Here is an 18430-nt window from a genome sequence, read left to right on the forward strand (position 1 = left end):
CACGCAGGTGAGTTCACTTCTTCTCCCCTAAGTCCCTCGTTGCAGTGATCCTGTTGCCAGCAGGACTCACTGTAAAATAAAAAACCTAAGCTAAACTTTTCTAAGCAGCTCTTTAGGAGAGCCACCTAGATTGCACCCTTCTCGGCCGGGCACAAAAATCTAACTGAGGCTTGGAGGAGGGTCATAGGGGGAGGAGCCAGTGCACACCACCTGATCCTAAAGCTTTACTTTTTGTGCCCTGTCTCCTGCGGAGCCGCTATTCCCATGGTCCTTTCAGGAACCCCAGCATCCACTAGGACGATAGAGAAACACACAATAACACATACAACACAGACTGAGTTACAAACAAGCCTGCCCTATTGCATATGAGAGAAGACAAATAGTAAGAGAGGACACCAGCACACCAACGCTGCAGAGCCCCAGTGAGGCTGTCAGCATTTTTATACAGTATATCAGTTAAACTGTTTCTGATAAACCAGTGATAAGTGCAAGGTGACAAATGGACCAGCCAATCAGTTCCTAACTGTTAATTTACATATCAGAGCTAATTGGATGGTGCGTTTATCACCTTGCACTTATCACTATTTTATCACTTCCTTATGCCTTCTCCAGGTTGATACATCTGTCCCATTGTGCACAAATAGAGACTCTCCCCCTACTCAAACACCCTGTACCAGTGATCCAGCGTGTGACAGATCGGAGGAGCTGTGTGAGGCTGCTACTGCTTATGCAGAGAAAGGCGCAAAAATGCCACTGAACTCGCTCTGATATAGCTTCGCCCCCGTAATGGTGCCGAAGCTACTGTTACATATTTATACTGGCTATGTCTCTTAAATGCGCTGTAGTGTCACATGCCTCTTCCGCGCTTTTGCCGCACCATGAACCAGGGGACCCCCCTAGCGGGGACCCCGGTGTGTACTCACCACCGATCACCTTCAGGCAGCTGAACGAACAGCCCCGCAGCGGGGAAGCGGCTCTGCACCTCACAAGGCCGGTGACTGTCCCCCCAACCCTGCCGGCATAACTCTCACGGCGCAGGTATGCTGTTGCCCAAACAGCATACAGAAAATAATGAAGTTTTAAAATAAATTGAAGAAATCTCTCTGGAGCTCCAGAGTGTGCATCCTCTCCTGAGGGCACTTTTTCTAAACTGCCTGTGGGATGGGGCATAGAGGGAAGGAGCCAGCACACCCAGTGGAAGAAATTTAAAGTGCACTGGCTCCTTTGGACCCCATCTATACCCATCGTACTGTGTCCCCAATAAACCCTTATGGATGCTAGAGAAAAAAAGAAAGATTCTCTGATAATCTTACTTAAACTTTAAGCGGGACAGATAAAAAGTCACTATAAATATAGAGTGCATAGGCAGTACTGTGTGCCTATTTATAAACACACACACATACAGTACATTTGCAAAACAACGTATTAAGAAAAATACCTGTTGACGTTTCCTCCAACTTAATCATGCTCCCGTTTTCAGTAGCACTTGATTTAAATGTATTAACTGGCTCTTGTTTAATCGCCACATTTTTAGAAGATGAATAGCAGGCAGCTTTAGGAAGAGGGGAAGAGATATATTCATGCTTTGCTGCATGAGGTCGTTTTTTTAAGCTTGCAGAAGCCTAATAAACACATACAAAAAAAAAAAAAAAGGTTAAGAAAAAAAAAATTAAGAAAAAAAGCAGTCAGGTCAAATAATGGTCACACATATGCTGTGATTGTTACCCTGGAAGATGGACCTTCAGTCGGTAATGAAAAAGGATTAAGTGGTGTTCCAGCAGGCCTCTTCTTCTTTAATGTAATTATTGGTGGTGGAGTAATGTGTGCAGACTAAAATAAAAAATAAAAAAACTATATCAATAAGAAATACATATTAAAGGTTGACTAGTCATCAAATACCAGATACAAATATCATTTTACAGTGCAATCGCAGTACATAATCTTATACGGGGCCATCCAAAATCCCTACCAAACACACATTCTGGGGCCCATAGCTTTCAGCAGTCGATTATCACAGAAAACTAGAGTAGCAGAGAAAACACACAGAGGGGGTAATTCAGATCTGACCGCAGCAGCAAATTTGTTAACCATGTACACTGCAAGGGGGGGGCAGATATAACATGTGCAAAGAGAGTTAGATTTAGGTTGGTTATTTTGTTCCTGTGCAGGGTAAATACTGGCTGCTTTATTTTTACACTGCAATATCTGCCCCCTCCCTGCAGTGCACATAGCTTTGCCCAACTGCTAACAAATTTGCTGCTGCGATCAGATCTGAATTAGGGCCAGAATTTGGACAGATGCCAAAGCAAGGCAAATAAATAGCCATTTATTTGTTTTGTAAGAAAATGGCATGATATATAGCTTATGCCAGTAGTTATAAAAAAAAAAAAAAAAACTACCTGTGATTTCAAATCTTGAAGTAAATCACCAAGTAAATCATCAGTTGACAGGTCCACGGCTTTCTGAAAAAGAAAAAAAAAATGCAAACATTACACACATTTCCTGTTGAAAAACATGCACACATCACTCATACTAATGGCCTACATACTAGCTCACCAACATACTAATTACTAATCAAAAACAAATTCATCATGCAAGCAAAAAAGACATTCATAATCAGAAAAGACAAATGAACAAACCATATAAACATTCAAATAACATATCCCAATTCACTCACATCTGTAGTTTTTTTCCCAGCGCTGGCCATAAACATTGACTTGATGCTGTTCGGTTTAGACACAGATGATTTTTTCACATTTGTTTTGCCCTTAGTTGTCTCTTTAGCTCCTTTTTCTACAAAGAACAGTCATTTAATCAAGAGAACAACACTTACAGTATTTTACTTCTATGGTCACAGTTATTAAAACAAGACTCTTTTACAACACAAAATGGAAAATGGGACCATAGATGGGATGATGGGCCAACACTTGCCAGGAAAATTTTGGTAAAGGAGGCATCTACAACCTTTATTTCAATTTATCACAACAGCAATGTCAAACTGATGCATCAATTAAAAATATTCAACAATCAGTGAAGTTTACGCAACTTGCTATACGCACTTTTATCAATATGCACGTCTTCCTCGAGATCATCATCAAAAATTTCTCTTCCATCTTCCACATAACCAGTCCCATCTACAAAGTGAGGCAGATACAGTTTACAATTAAGCACATATCATAAAAATGAAATAAAATACAAAAACATCTCAGTGTATTCAGCTTTGACATAATTGATCTACCTGCTGGGGTACTATTGCTTAGACTCCTCATAGGGAATCTAAAGCCTACTCTAAAAACAATCGGTCACTGGCCGATTAGAAATATATCCACTTTTAATATAGCATTGGAAGTTGTCAGTCAATGTTTTCGTCCAATTTAAGATCTTTGTAAGCACAACATGCAGGAGAATCTAACAAGTAGATGATTGAATATAAAACTTATAATAAATATGCAACATCAAGACTTATATTTGTTCAGTATAATCAATCCTTAATAATATACAGATGTGTCCTCATTCATCTTGCCTCACTATGCCAATATGAGATGTCTTGAGGGTGACTCAACGTCAGGCTTGTTTTTTTTTGTTGTTGCAGAAAATGCATCTTTATGAAAACGCAATGCGATGCACCTAGGACACACCATATGACTGTGCCGATTAATTTGATATGCAATACTTGTATATCTGTGTGTGACCAATTCTCTGAATCTGTATACATTGTGCTACAATGTAGCAGCTGCAGCTTTTTTATGTGCAACTGGTTCTGTATACAAGGCACAAAGGAACTTGGCATGGAAGAAAGCTGCGGTCCCTGCATTGTAGCACTTCGTATACAGATTCATAGACTCTGTTATATACATATATACAAGTGTCAAATATTAATTTAGTTCATTAATCAGCAGCACAGACTTCTGGTGCATCCTAGTCACATCGCTCTACAACCAAGACACCTTTTCAGTTAAAACATGAGAAAACAAGACGCCCGGCAATAGCAGAATCTCACAGTACCTGGCGTGCAGAGGGGGGCTGTTTGGAGCGACTGCAGAAACAATCTATGAGGACACATCTGTATAGTGAGGTTTATAAAGAAATGGAATATGTGAATTGAAACATGTATTCCAACAAAATATGGTTATATTACAATCTTAACTGCCTATAATACTGTAAATGTGGTTAGGTAAATTAGATCATTGCAAGTATTTTCAATGAGGATATATATGAGTGCCAGTTGGCTGCAAATGAATGATTTCAACAACAACAAAAAATTGATCCTTACGATATGAGCGCACTATTAAAGGACAAAACTGCAGTTTAGGGAACCAACTGGACTTGTGCTTTGGGGTTCAGAACTGCAAAACAGTGATCATGTGCAGAATATTGGTGCTGTCCTGGATGGTGGTTTGACACTTAGACATCAGGTATTAGCCACAATAAAACCCAATTTTTTTTTTCTTCTATCTGAAGAACATACCAAGATGTACGCAGGGGGTCTATTTACTAAGCCTTGGAGAGAGCTAAATAGGATGGAAAAAAAGTAGGTTAGGCACCGCCAGGGGGAGGTTAGGGACAGGCTGCAGAAAGGGAGGGTTAGGGGAACAGATACCGCCGCCCTGTCGAGATTTACACTATGGGGATGATGGTATTGGAATTCTGTCAGCAAGCATCCCGTCAGCTGTGATATCAAACTGAATCTCTACTGAGAGTACCTAGAATCTCCCTTAATTTGGGGGATCAAGCTTTTAGCTTTGCAACCTGGACTCTCTAGAATTTTCTTCCTCACACAGTTTGAGAGGCCCCCACTCAAAAATCCTAAAAACAGACTGAAGACCTCTGTCTACTCAAGCATTTCCTTGTTGTCAAATTGATCCGATCAACATAAAAAAATCCTAAATGCTTAAGTCTCTTTTGTTAAGCTTATTTTGTATCTTATGCTTTCTAAAAGTAAATGTAAAGCACTTGGAGTCCTACTTGGAGGAAAGTGCTATATAACCAACATTATATAAAGATAAAAGCAATTATGTATTGGTTTGCACATATAAACTTTAATTGTTTCCAACAAATGAGTCATTAATAAATATTATCGTTTTAACTTTGGTGTATTAAATTCACCTCCGGACTGTGCACAAGTTTAACAAGTTTAAACCCCTGACTGGAGTAGACTGGTGTGAAATATAAGGCAGCAATATATAATTGTCCCTCTTAAGAAATTGCAGCATACAATGAAATGCATCAGTCAGCTAAATAGTGGTATAAATATATTTTGATTGTATAAAATAGGATTTTAATTATATACCGATAAATCCTTTTCTCGTAGTCCATAGAGGATGCTGGGGTACACATTAGTACCATGGGGTATAGACGGGTCCACTAGGAGCCATTAGGCACTTTAAGAGATTAATAGTGTGGGCTGGCTCCTCCCTCTATGCCCCTCCAACCAGACTCAGTCTAGAAACTGTGCCCGAGGAGACGGACATACTTTGAGAGAAACAAATACACAGATAGTGGTGAGATTCACACCAGCTCACACGTACAACAAAAGTAAAGCCAAGCTAACCAACGTGGAACGAATCAGCAACAGCTGAACTAACAAACTGAACCAAGTAACCCCACAATTATGGGGTAAAATATGCGTTATAGCGCGTATTTGCGAACACTGCCAGTTCACACAATGTGGAATGAATAATATTACATGTCAATGATGAGACATTTTATTTCAGGATTTCAATATGATAAAGGTCCGACACCTATAAATCCCTTAAACGTTTAATGCATGCATTATTTTCTCCTATAGCATTCAGAGGTAATTTGATTTAGCCCACAGATCAATAGAAAAGTAAAAAAAACATAATTCCCAATTAACAAACTGAATTAAAACTCACCATCATCTATTATCCAGTCATCATCCTGCCGTTCTCTGACAATCTTTGAGTAAGCTTCCTCGTCTACCTCCTCATAAATACTTGTCATTTCCTCCACCTAATAACAAAAATTATTAAAGTATAAGTCTTGTTGATAGAACAAATGGAAAAAGAAAATGTAACTAAAGAAATTAAACATAATATCGGCTGCCTATTATTAGATATGGCATCACAAGAGCAGGTTTTCCATAGACCAACAACTACATAGGTTGTTTTTATATATTTTAATGATAATTACAATTAATTTAAAACTAAAAAACACAAGGATTACTATGTCCCATCTCAAATTCTTTATTGATAATTGTATGTAAAAAGAAGAAAAAAAATATCACATGCAAGCTCAGAGGTTTTACCTGGCTTTAAACCAATTACCCAACGACAAGAGACAAAGGAGAACATTCAATTACACTGATGTTCCAGCACCAGCTACAGGCAATGTTAAGTAACAATTTTAATTAAAAATTTCACAGATTCCAGATCATAAAAAATAAGATTTTAAACCTACCGGTAAATCTATTTCTCCTAGTCCGTAGAGGATGCTGGGGACTCCGTAAGGACCATGGGGTATAGACGGGCTCCGCAGGAGATAGGGCACCTAAAAGAACTTTGACTATGGGTGTGCACTGGCTCCTCCCTCTATGCCCCTCCTCCAGACCTCAGTTAGAGAACTGTGCCCAGAGGAGATGGACACTACAAGGCAGGATTTGGAGATCCAAGGGCAAGATTCATACCAGCCCACACCAATCATACTATGTAACCTGGATCATACATAACCAGTTAACCGTATGAACAAAAAACGGCAACGGTCCAAGACCGATTCCAACTGTAACATAACCCTTATGTAATCAACAACTATATACAAGTCTTGCAGAGTTTCCGCACTGGGACGGGCACCCAGCATCCTCTACGGACTAGGAGAAATAGATTTACCGGTAGGTTTAAAATCTTATTTTCTCTTACGTCCTAGAGGATGCTGGGGACTCCGTAAGGACCATGGGGTTTATACCAAAGCATCCAATCGGGCGGGAGAGTGCGTATGACTCTGCAGCACCGACTGAGCAAACGCTAGGTCCTCATCAGCCAGGGTATCAAACTTGTAGAATTTAGCAAAAGTGTTTGACCTCGACCAAGTCGCCGCTCGGCAAAGTTGTAATGCCGAGACGCCTCGGGCAGCCGCCCAAGAAGAGCCCACCTTCCTAGTGGAATGGGCCTTAACCGAATTTGGTACCGGCAATCCAGCCGTAGAGTGAGCCTGCTGAATCGTATTACAGATCCAGCGAGCAATAGTCTGCTTCGAAGCAGGTGCGCCAATCTTATTGGCCGCATAAAGGACAAACAGGGCCTCTGTTTTCCTAATTCTAGCCGTCCTGGCTACATAAATCTTTAAGGCCCTGACTACGTCCAGGGATCTGGAATCATCCAGGTCACTTGTAGCCACAGGCACCACAATAGGTTGATTCACATGGAATGAAGAAACCACCTTAGGCAAAAATTGCGGACGTGTCCTCAATTCAGCTCGATCCACATGAAAAATCAAGTAGGGGCTTTTGTGTGACAAAGCCGCCAATTCGGATACTCGCCTTGCCGATGCCAAGGCCAACAACATGACCACCTTCCAAGTAAGAAATTTCAACTCAACCTTGTTAAGCGGGTCAAACCAGTGTGATTTTAGCAACTGCAACACCACGTTGAGGTCCCATGGTGCCACTGGAGGCACAAAATGGGGCTGGATGTGCAGCACTCCCTTTACAAACGTCTGGACTTCTGGAAGAGAAGCCAATTCCTTCTGAAAGAAAATCGAGAGGGCCGAAATCTGTACCTTAACAGAGCCTAATTTCAGGCCCATATCCACTCCTGTTTGTAGGAAGTGGAGAAAACGATCCAGATGAAAATCTTCCGTAGGTGCATTCTTGGTCTCACACCAAGACACATACTTTCGCCAGATACGGTGATAATGCTTAACCGTCACCTCCTTCCTAGCCTTTATTAAAGTAGGGATGACCTCTTCCGGAATTCCCTTTTTTGCTAGGATTCGGCGTTCAACCGCCATGCCGTCAAACGTAACCGCGGTAAGTCTTGAAATACACAGGGCCCCTGTTGCAACAGGTCTTCCCTCAGCGGAAGAGGCCAGGGATCTCCTGTAGCATCTCTTGTAGATCTGAGTACCAGGCCCTTCGAGGCCAGTCTGGGACAACGAGTATCGTCTGTACTCCTCTTCGTCTTATGATCCTAAACACTTTTGTGATGAGAGGAAGAGGAGGAAACACGTAGACCAATTTGAACACCCACGGTGTTATCAGAGCGTCTACTGCTACTGCCTGAAGGTCCCGAGACCTGGCACAATACCTCCGAAGTTTTTTGTTGAGGCGTGACGCCATCATGTCTATTTGAGGAGTTCCCCAAAGACGTATTATGTCTGCAAAGACTTCTTGATGAAGTCCCCACTCTCCTGGATGGAGATCGTGTCTGCTGAGGAAGTCTGCTTCCCAGTTGTCCACTCCCAGAATGAAGACAGCCGACAGAGCGTTCACGTGATTTTCCGCCCAGCGAAGAATCCTGGTGGCTTCCGCCGTCGCGACTCTGCTTCTTGTCCCGCCTTGGCGGTTCACATGAGCCACTGCTGTGACATTGTCTGACTGAATCAGAACCGGTAGGTTTCGAAGAAGACTCTCCGCTTGTCGAAGGCCGTTGTATATGGCCCTGAGTTCCAACACATTGATGTGTAGACATGACTCCTGGTCTGACCAAAGTCCCTGAAAATTTCTTCCTTGTGTGACTGCTCCCCATCCTCGGAGGCTCGCGTCCGTGGTAACCAGGATCCAATCCTTTATTCCGAATCTGCGACCCTCCAGTAGGTGAGCACTTTGCAACCACCACAGGAGAGACACCCTGGCCCCTGGGGACAGAGTAATTTTTCGATGTAAGTGTAGATGGGACCCGGACCACTTGTCCAGAAGGTCCCATTGAAAAGTCCTTGCATGGAACCTTCCGAATGGAATGGCCACGTAGGCCGCCACCATCTTTCCCAGAACTCGAGTGCACTGGTGAACAGACACCCTTTTCGGTTTCAGCAGGTCTCTGACCATGTTCTGTATGTCTTGGGCTTTCTCTATTGGGAGGAAGACCTTCATTTGTTCCGTATCCAGTATCATACCTAGGAACGGTAGTCGAGTTGTCGGAATCAACTGTGACTTCGGTAGATTTAGAATCCAACCGTGTTGCTGGAGCACTTTCAGAGAGAGCGCCACACTGCTCAGCAATTTCTCCCTTGATCTCGCTTTTATCAGGAGATCGTCCAAGTATGGGATAATTGTGACTCCATGCTTGCGCAGGACCACCATCATTTCCGCCATTATCTTGGTGAAAATCCTCGGGGCCGTGGAAAGTCCAAACGGCAACGTCTGAAATTGGTAATGACAATCCTGTACAGCGAATCTCAGGAATTCTTGATGGGGGGGATATATGGGGACATGAAGGTACGCATCCTTTATGTCCAAAGACACCATAAACTCCCCCTACTCCATATTGGCTATTATCGCTCTGAGCGATTCCATTTTGAATTTGAATCTTTCTATGTACAGGTTTAGGGATTTCAGATTCAAGATAGGTCTGACCGAACCGTCCGGTTTCGGGACCACAAAGAGGGTTGAGTAGTAACCTCTTCCCTGCTGGTTCATGGGAACCCTGATTATCACTTGCTGTATACACAGCGTTTGAATTGCAGCTAACACTACATCCCGTTCCGACGTGGAAACTGGTAGGGCCGACTTGAAAAATCGGCGCAGGGGCACCTCTTCGAATTCCAGTTTGTAACCCTGGAAAATAAGAATTTACTCACCGGTAATTCTATTTCTCGTAGTCCGTAGTGGATGCTGGGAACTCCGTGAGGACCATGGGGAATAGACGGGCTCCGCAGGAGACTGGGCACTCTAAAAGAAAGATTAGGTACTATCTGGTGTGCACTGGCTCCTCCCTCTATGCCCCTCCTCCAGACCTCAGTTAGGGAAACTGTGCCCGGAAGAGCTGACACAACAAGGAAAGGATTTGGAATCCAGGGTAAGACTCATACCAGCCACACCAATCACACTGTACAACTTGTGATAACCATACCCAGTTAACAGTATGAACAACAACTGAGCCTCAGTAACAGATGGCTCATAACAATAACCCTTTAGTTAAGCAATAACTATATACATGTATTGCAGAGAGTCCGCACTTGGGACGGGCGCCCAGCATCCACTACAGACTACGAGAAATAGAATTACCGGTGAGTAAATTCTTATTTTCTCTGACGTCCTAGTGGATGCTGGGAACTCCGTAAGGACCATGGGGATTATACCAAAGCTCCCAAACGGGCGGGAGAGTGCGGATGACTCTGCAGCACCGAATGAGCAAAGGCAAGGTCCTCCTCAGCCAGGGTATCAAACTTGTAGAACTTAGCAAATGTGTTTGAACCCGACCAAGTAGCAGCTCGGCAAAGCTGTAAAGCCGAAACCCCTCGGGCAGCCGCCCAAGAAGAGCCCACCTTCCTTGTGGAATGGGCTTTTACTGATTTAGGATGCGGTAACCCTGCCGCAGAATGAGCTTGCTGAATCGTGTTACAGATCCAGCGCGCAATAGTTTGCTTTGAAGCCGGAGCACCCAGTTTGTTGGGTGCATGCAGGATAAACAGCGAGTCAGTTTTCCTGACTCCAGCCGGCCTGGCTACATAGATTTTCAAAGCCCTGACTACATCAAGTAACCTGGAGTCCTCCAAGACCCGAGTAGCCGCAGAGGCACCACAATAGGCTGGTTCAAATGAAACGCTGATACCACCTTAGGGAGAAATTGGGGACGAGTCCTCAACTCTGCCCTGTCCATATGAAAGATCAGATATGGGCTTTTACATGACAAAGCTGCCAATTCTGACACACGCCTAGCTGAAGCTAAGGCCAACAGCATGACCACCTTCCATGTGAGATACTTTAGCTCCACGGTCTTAAGTGGCTCAAACCAGTGTGATTTCAGGAAATCCAACACAACGTTAAGATCCCAAGGTGCCACTGGAGGCACAAAAGGGGGCTGAATATGCAGCACTCCCTTAACAAACGTCTGAACTTCAGGCAGTGAAGCCAGTTCTTTTTGAAAGAAAATAGATAGGGCCGAAATCTGGACCTTTATGGACCCCAATTTTAGGCCCATAGTCACCCCTGATTGTAGGAAGTGCAGAAATCGACCCAGCTGGAATTCCTCTGTTGGGGCCTTCCTGGCCTCACACCAAGCAACATATTTCCGCTATATGCGGTGATAATGCTTTGCTGTCACATCCTTCCTAGCTTTTATCAGCGTAGGAATCACTTCATCCGGAATGCCCTTTTCCGTTAGGATCCGTCGTTCAACCGCCATGCCGTCAAACGCAGCCGCGGTAAGTCCTGGAACAGACAGGGTCCCTGCTGTAACAGGTCCTGTCTGTGAGGCAGAGGCCATGGGTCCTCTGAGATCATTTCTTGTAGTTCTGGGTACCAAGTTCTTCTTGGCCAATCCGAAACGATGAGTATAGTTCTTACTCCTCTCTTTCTTACTATCCTCAGTACCTTGGGTATGAGAGGAAGAGGAGGGAACACATAAACCGACTGGTACACCCACGGTGTCACTAGTGCGTACACAGCTATCGCCTGAGGGTCCCTTGACCTGGCGCAATATTTTTTTAGCTTTTTGTTGAGGCGGGACGCCATCATGTCCACCTGTGGCAGTTCCCAACGATTTACAATCAGTGTGAAGACTTCTTGATGAAGTCCCCACTCTCCCGGGTGGAGGTCGTGCCTGCTGAGGAAGTATGCTTCCCAGTTGTCCACTCCCGGAATGAACACTGCTGACAGTGCTAGCACGTGATTCTCAGCCCATCGAAGAATCCTTGTGGCTTCTGCCATTGCCATCCTGCTTCTCGTGCCGCCCTGGCGGTTTACATGGGCGACCGCCGTGATGTTGTCTGACTGAATCAGTACTGACTGGTTTTGAAGCAGGGGCTCTGCTTGAATCAGGGCGTTGTAGATGGCCCTTAGTTCCAGTATATTTATGTGTAGAGAAGTCTCCAGACTTGACCACTGTCCTTGGAAGTTTCTTCCCTGAGTGACTGCCCCCCATCCTCGGAGGCTTGCATCCGTGGTCACCAGGACCTAGTCCTTTATGCCGAACCTGCATCCCTCGAGAAGATGAGCACTCTGCAGCCACCACAGCAGAGACACCCTGGCCCTTGGGGACAGGGTGATCAACCGATGCATCTGAAGATGCGATCCGGACCATTTGTCCAACAGATCCCACTGAAAGATCCTTGCATGGAACCTGCCGAAGGGAATTGCTTCGTAAGAAGCCACCATCTTTCCCAGGACTCGCGTGCAGTGATGCACCGACACCTGTTTTGGTTTCAGGAGGTCCCTGACCAGAGATGACAATTCCTGGGCCTTCTCCTCCAGGAGAAACACCTTCTTTTGTTCTGTGTCCAGAATCATTCCCAGGAAAAGCAGACGCGTCGTAGGAATCAGCTGCGACTTTGGGATATTCAGAATCCAGCCGTGCTGTTGCAACACTTCCTGAGAGAGTGATACGCTGACCAACAACTGCTCTTTGGACCTCGCCTTTATGAGGAGATCGTCCAAGTACGGGATAATTAGAACTCCCTTTCTTCGAAGGAGTATCATCATTTCGGCCATTACCTTGGTAAATATTCTCGGAGCCGTGGAGAGACCAAACAGCAACGTCTGGAATTGGTAATGACAGTTCTGTACCACAAACCTGAGGTACTCCTGGTGAGGTGGGTAAATGGGGACATGCAAGTAAGCAACCTTGATGTCCAGCGACACCATAAAATCCCCCTCTTCCAGGCTTGCAATAACCGCCCTGAGCGATTCCATTTTGAACTTGAACTTCTTTATATAAGTGTTCAAGGATTATAAATTTAGAATGGGTCTCACCGAACCGTCCGGTTTCGGTACCACAAACATTGTGGAATAGTAACCCCGGACCTGTTAAAGGAGGGGGACCTTGATTATCACCTGCTGGAGGTACAGCTTGTGAATTGCCGCCAGTACTATCTCCCTTTCCCTGGGAGGAGCTGGCAAGGCTGATTTGAGGTAACGGCGAGGGGGAGTCGCCTCGAACTCCAGCTTGTATCCCTGAGATACAATTTGTACAGCCCAGAGATCCACTTGTATGCGAACCCACTGGTTGCTGAAGTTTCGGAGACGCGCCCCCACCGCACCTGGCTCCGCCAGTGGAGCCCCAACGTCATGTGGTGGACTTAGTGGAAGCAGGGGAGGATTTTTGTTCCTGGGAACTGGCTGCCTGGTGCAGCTTCTTTCCTCTACCCCTGCCTCTGGCCAGAAAGGATGCGCCTCTGACCCGCTTGCCTTTCTGAGGCCGAAAGGACTGCATTTGATAATACGGTGCTTTCTTAGGCTGTGAGGGAACCTGAGGTAAAAAAGTCGACTTCCCAGCTGTTGCTGTGGATACGAGGTCCGAGAGACCGTCCGCAAACAACTCCTCACCCTTATAAGGCAAAACCTCCATGTGTTTTTTAGAATCAGCATCACCTGTCCACTGCCGAGTCCATAATACTCTCCTGGCAGAAACGGACATTGCATTAATTCTAGATGCCAGCAGGCAAATGTCCCTCTGGGCATCCCGCATATATAAGACGACGTCTTTTATATGTTCCATGGTTAGCAAAACAGTATCCCTGTCGAGGTAATCAATGTTGTCTGACAGGGTATCAGTCCATGCTGCTGCAGCACTACACATCCAGGCTGAAGCAATAGCAGGTCTCAGTAGAGTACCAGAGTGTGTATAAACAGACTTCAGGATAGCTTCCTGCTTTCTATCCGCAGGCTCCTTTAGGGCGGCCGTATCCTGAGACGGCAGTGCCACCCTTTTAGATAAGCGTGTGAGCGCCTTGTCCACCCTAGGGGATGTTTCCCAACGTAACCTATCCGTTGGCGGGAAAGGGTACGCCATCAGTAACCTCTTAGTAATCACTAGTTTCTTATCAGGGGAACTCTACGCTTCTTCACACAAATCATTTAATTCATCAGATGGGGGATAAGTCACTGGCTGCTTTTTCTCCCCAAACATAATACCCCTCTTGGTGGTAACCGGGTTAACGTCAGAAATGTGCAATACATCTTTCATTGCAGTAATCATGCATCGGATGGCCTTTGTAGACTGTACATTTGTCTCATCCTCATCTACACTGGAGTCAGACTCCGTGTCGACATCTGTGTCTACCATCTGAGCCAGAGGGCGTTTATGAGCCCCTGACGGCTGGGCAAGCGCGGGTTGAGACCCCGGCTGTCCCAAGGCTGCTGCGTCATCGAACCTTTCATGTAAGGAGTTGACACTGTCGGTTAACACCACACTAATCTGCCCCTGCTCCGCCTCCACGTAACCCTCCTCATCAAACATGTCGACACAGCCGTACCTACACACCGCACACACACAGGGAATGCTCTGACTGAGGACAGGACCCCACAAAGTCATTTGGGGAGACAGAGAGAGAGTATGCCAGCACACACCACAGCGCTATATAACACAGGGATGTACACTATATTAAGTGATTTTTCCCAATAGCTGCTTACTTATCTTATTTGCGCCTAAATTTAAGTGCCCCCCTCTCTTTTTTACCCTTCTTGTATCCAGATACTGCAGGGGAGAGCCTGGGGAGCTGCTTCCAGCGGAGCTGTGAAGGGAAAATGGCGCTGGTGTGCTGAGGAAGAAGGCCCCGCCCCCTCAGCGGCGGGCTTCTGTCCCGCGTTTTGTGTGACTTAATGGCGGGGGTTTGCACACATATACAGTGCCAGACTCTATTATGTGTATAATTTGTGCCAAAAGGTATTATAATTGCTGCCCAGGGCGCCCCCCCCCCCCAGCGCCCTGCACCCTAAAGTGACCGGAGTGTGTGGTGTGCTATGGGAGCAATGGCGCACAGCTGCAGTGCTGTGCGCTACCTTAATGAAGACAGGAGTCTTCAGCCACCGTTTTCGTCGTTCTTCTTCTGTCTTCTGGCTCTGCAAGGGGGACGGCGGCGCGGCTCCGGGAACGGACGATCGAGGTCAGGCCCTGTGTTCGAACCCTCTGGAGCTAATGATGTCCAGTAGCCTAAGAAGCACAAGCTAGCTGCAAGCAGGTAGGTTTGCTTCTCTCCCCTCAGTCCCACGTAGCAGTGAGTCTGTTGCCAGCAGATCTCACTGAAAATAAAAAACCTAACAAATACTTTCTTTTCTAGCAAGCTCAGGAGAGCCCACTAGGTGCATCCAGCTCTGGCCGGGCACAGATTCTAACTGAGGTCTGGAGGAGGGGCATAGAGGGAGGAGCCAGTGCACACCAGATAGTACCTAATCTTTCTTTTAGAGTGCCCAATCTCCTGCGGAGCCCGTCTATTCCCCATGGTCCTTACGGAGTTCCCAGCATCCACTAGGACGTCAGAGAAAACTATTTCTTACACCCAGGGATTCAGGTCTGAGCTGACCCAGACCTGGCTGAAAAGTCGAAGACGTGCGCCCACCGGTGCGGACTCCCTCAGGGGAGTCCCGGCGTCATGCTGTGGGTTTTGGAGTAGCCGGGGAGGACTTTTGTTCCTGGGCGCCTGCCGAAGCAGGTGCTCTTTTACCTCTGCCATTACCTCTGGCAAGGAAGGAGGATCCCCGACCTCTTCTGGACTTGTCCGACCGAAAGGACTGCATCTGATAGGGTGGCATTTTCTTTTGCTGTTGGGGAATATATGGTAAAAAACTTGATTTACCTGCTGTAGCTGTGGAAACCAGGTCCGTCAGCCCATCCCCAAACAATACATCACCCTTATAGGGTAGTACTTCCATATGCTTTTTGGAATCTGCATCACCCGTCCATTGGCGAGTCCATAAGGATTGTCTCGCTGAGATCGACATGGCATTGGCCCTAGAAGCCAGCAATCCAATGTCTCTTTGAGCATTCCTCATAAATAAGACTGCGTCTTTTATATGGCCTAGAGTTAAGAATATAGTATCCTTATCCATATTTTCAAAATTATCTGTCAGCTCATCTGCCCAAGCTGCAACTGCAATCGTCGGTCATAGTACAGCACCCGTATGAGAATAAATACACTTTAAGGTAGTTTCTTGCCTGCGATCTGCAGGGTCCTTAAGGGCAGCTGTGTCAGGAGACGGTAGCGCCACCTTCTTGGACAAACGCGTCAGGGCCTTGTCCACAGTGGGAGGTGATTCCCAAATCTCCCTGTCCTAATTAGGGAAGGGGTATGCCATATAAATTCTTTTGGGGATCTGCGGCCTCTTCTCCGGAGTCTCCCAAGCTTTTATAAAGAATTCATTTAATTCATGAGATGTGGGAAAATTAATAATCTGTCTCTTTTCCTTAAACATGTGTACCCTTGTGTCGGGGACCGAGGGTTCATCCTCAATATGCAAGACATCCCTAATAGCCACAATCATACACTGAATGGTTTTAGTCACCCTAGGGTGCAATTTTACTTCGTCATAGTCGACACTGGAATCAGAGTACGTGTCGGTAGTAGTGTCTTGTGTTAAGGGACGTTTTTGAGACCCCGACGGGCCCTGTGAATCGGTCCAATCCGAGGATTGACCCCCTGATGTTCCCCTTAATTCAGCCTTATCAAGCCTTTCATGGAAAGATGTCACACTTGCATTTAACCTATGCCACATGCTCATCCAATCCTGAGTCGGCACCAGCGACGGGGACACACCACTCATTTGCTCCACCTCCTCTTTGGAGAAGCCTTCCGCTTCAGACATGTCGACACACACTTACCGACACCCCACACACACTGGGGGTTACCTATAAGGGGACAAAACCCCAACCAGGCCCTTAGGGGAGACAGAGAGAGAGAATGCCAGCACACACCCAGCGCCCAAACACTGGAATATATGACCAGATAGCGCTTTTATATATTTATAAAGTTAATCTCCACTCACTGCGTCGCCAATGTGCCCCCCTCCTCTTTTTTTCCAGCCTGTGAAGCTCAGCAGGGGAGAGAACAGGGAGCCAGCGTTTTCATGCAGCCTCTGTGGAGAAAATGGCGCTGGTTAGTGCCGAGGATCAAGCCCCGCCCACCCGACGGCGGGCTTCGGTCCCCTCATGATATTGTAAGAAAATGGCGGGGGTCCGTGGATTTACTGTCCCACAGCCTAATCCAACATATTTATGCCCAAATAGAGGTTTATTGCTGCCCAGGGCGTCCCCCCCTTCCCTGCGCCCTGCACCCTACAGTGCCTCTTGTGTGTGTGTGTCTGGGAGCAATGGCGCGCAGCGTTACAGCTGCGCGCTTACCTCATGAAGATCTGATGTCTTCTGCCGCCTGAAGTCTTTTCCTCAATACTCACCCAGCTTCTATCTTCGGCATCTGTGAGGAGGACGGCGGCGCGGCTCTGGGACGAACCCCAGGTGAGACCTGTGTTCCGACTACCTCTGGAGCTAATGGTGTCCAGTAGCCTAGAAGCAGTGCCCAACCTTACAAGCCAGCTCTGCTTCTCTCTCCTCAGTCCCACGATGCAGGGAGCCTGTTGCCAACAGGACTCCCTGAAAATAAAAAACCTAATAAATTTCTTTAAAACAGCAAACTCTTAAGAGCTCACTGCTTTGTACCCTTTCTCATCTGGGCACAGAATCCAACTGAGGTCTGGAGGAGGGGCATAGAGGGAGGAGCCAGTGCACACCCATAGTCAAAGTTCTCTTAGGTGCCCTATCTCCTGCGGAGCCCGTCTATACCCCATGGTCCTTACGGAGTCCCCAGCATCCTCTAGGACGTAAGAGAAAAACTGTGCATATAGTAGAAAAAGAAACTACATACATATACAGCAAAAACATAAAATCATCTGTTATCACTACTACATTTAAGCATTCTCAATATTTTCCCAAATTGTGTCCACCTGTGATCGGCACTAGGCCTTCCACTATGATAATACAGATGTTATTCATAAAGTACCCAAAGAGTTTCATCAGTACGACTTCTTCAGGGGTAAATCAGATGTTAGAATCATATACAGGTATATTCTACGGCATTATCACAACTGGTATCGCAAACTGATTTATACCACTGTCAGACAGAAAACCCGGCAATTACCAGGCATTTCAGTGCCAGGTCGCGTTGCCAGGCTCTGTCTGACACCCCTTTCCCAAAGACAAGCAAATTATCAGGTTGAGAATTTCGACATAGTAATTTGTGGATCAACACTGGTATTTTGTCTGTTTGAAAGGGTCAACTCAGGTCGTAATTCCTGTGTCTCCAACCCTGGTAAATTCCAGGTCTAAGTCCTGGGAATTTCAACCCGGGTTGACCCTTTCACACAGAAAAAGGACCCGTGTGTTTCATGAAATTACCTGGTAGAACTGCTTCACCCAGTAATTTCAGATACTGTCTGAAAGGGATATGACAAGAAGTTTCAAAGCGGAAAGTATCTGAAACCATATATTGTAGTATAAAAGCTGAGTGAAGGTGGGGTGTAAACCCCCTCCAGAGTGGATGGCCTAAT

At 45.9% G+C, this 18430-nt stretch overlaps 1 protein-coding gene across 5 annotated transcripts in view; it reads right to left on the reverse strand.

Annotated features, from left to right (window-relative positions):
- The window catches only part of POLA1 (DNA polymerase alpha 1, catalytic subunit), a 1252649-nt gene that overhangs the window by 1171620 nt on the left and 62599 nt on the right, over nucleotides 1-18430 (reverse strand). For all 5 annotated transcript variants that reach the window (XR_010241483.1, XM_063955699.1, XM_063955698.1 and 2 more), the window contains exons 3-8: nucleotides 5877-5973; nucleotides 3060-3134; nucleotides 2678-2793; nucleotides 2400-2462; nucleotides 1726-1830; nucleotides 1439-1622 (exon numbers count right to left, since the gene is read on the reverse strand). Coding sequence is in view for 4 of the 5 variants with exons in the window: in XM_063955699.1 (XP_063811769.1) it covers nucleotides 1439-1622; nucleotides 1726-1830; nucleotides 2400-2462; nucleotides 2678-2793; nucleotides 3060-3134; nucleotides 5877-5973 (640 nt within the window). In the remaining variant the exon portion in view is untranslated. The remainder of the gene's footprint in view (nucleotides 1-1438; nucleotides 1623-1725; nucleotides 1831-2399; nucleotides 2463-2677; nucleotides 2794-3059; nucleotides 3135-5876; nucleotides 5974-18430) is intronic.

The sequence above is a fragment of the Pseudophryne corroboree genome, chromosome 2, assembly GCF_028390025.1.
Source record: "Pseudophryne corroboree isolate aPseCor3 chromosome 2, aPseCor3.hap2, whole genome shotgun sequence".
In the NCBI taxonomy this organism is placed as follows: Eukaryota; Metazoa; Chordata; class Amphibia; order Anura; family Myobatrachidae; genus Pseudophryne; species Pseudophryne corroboree.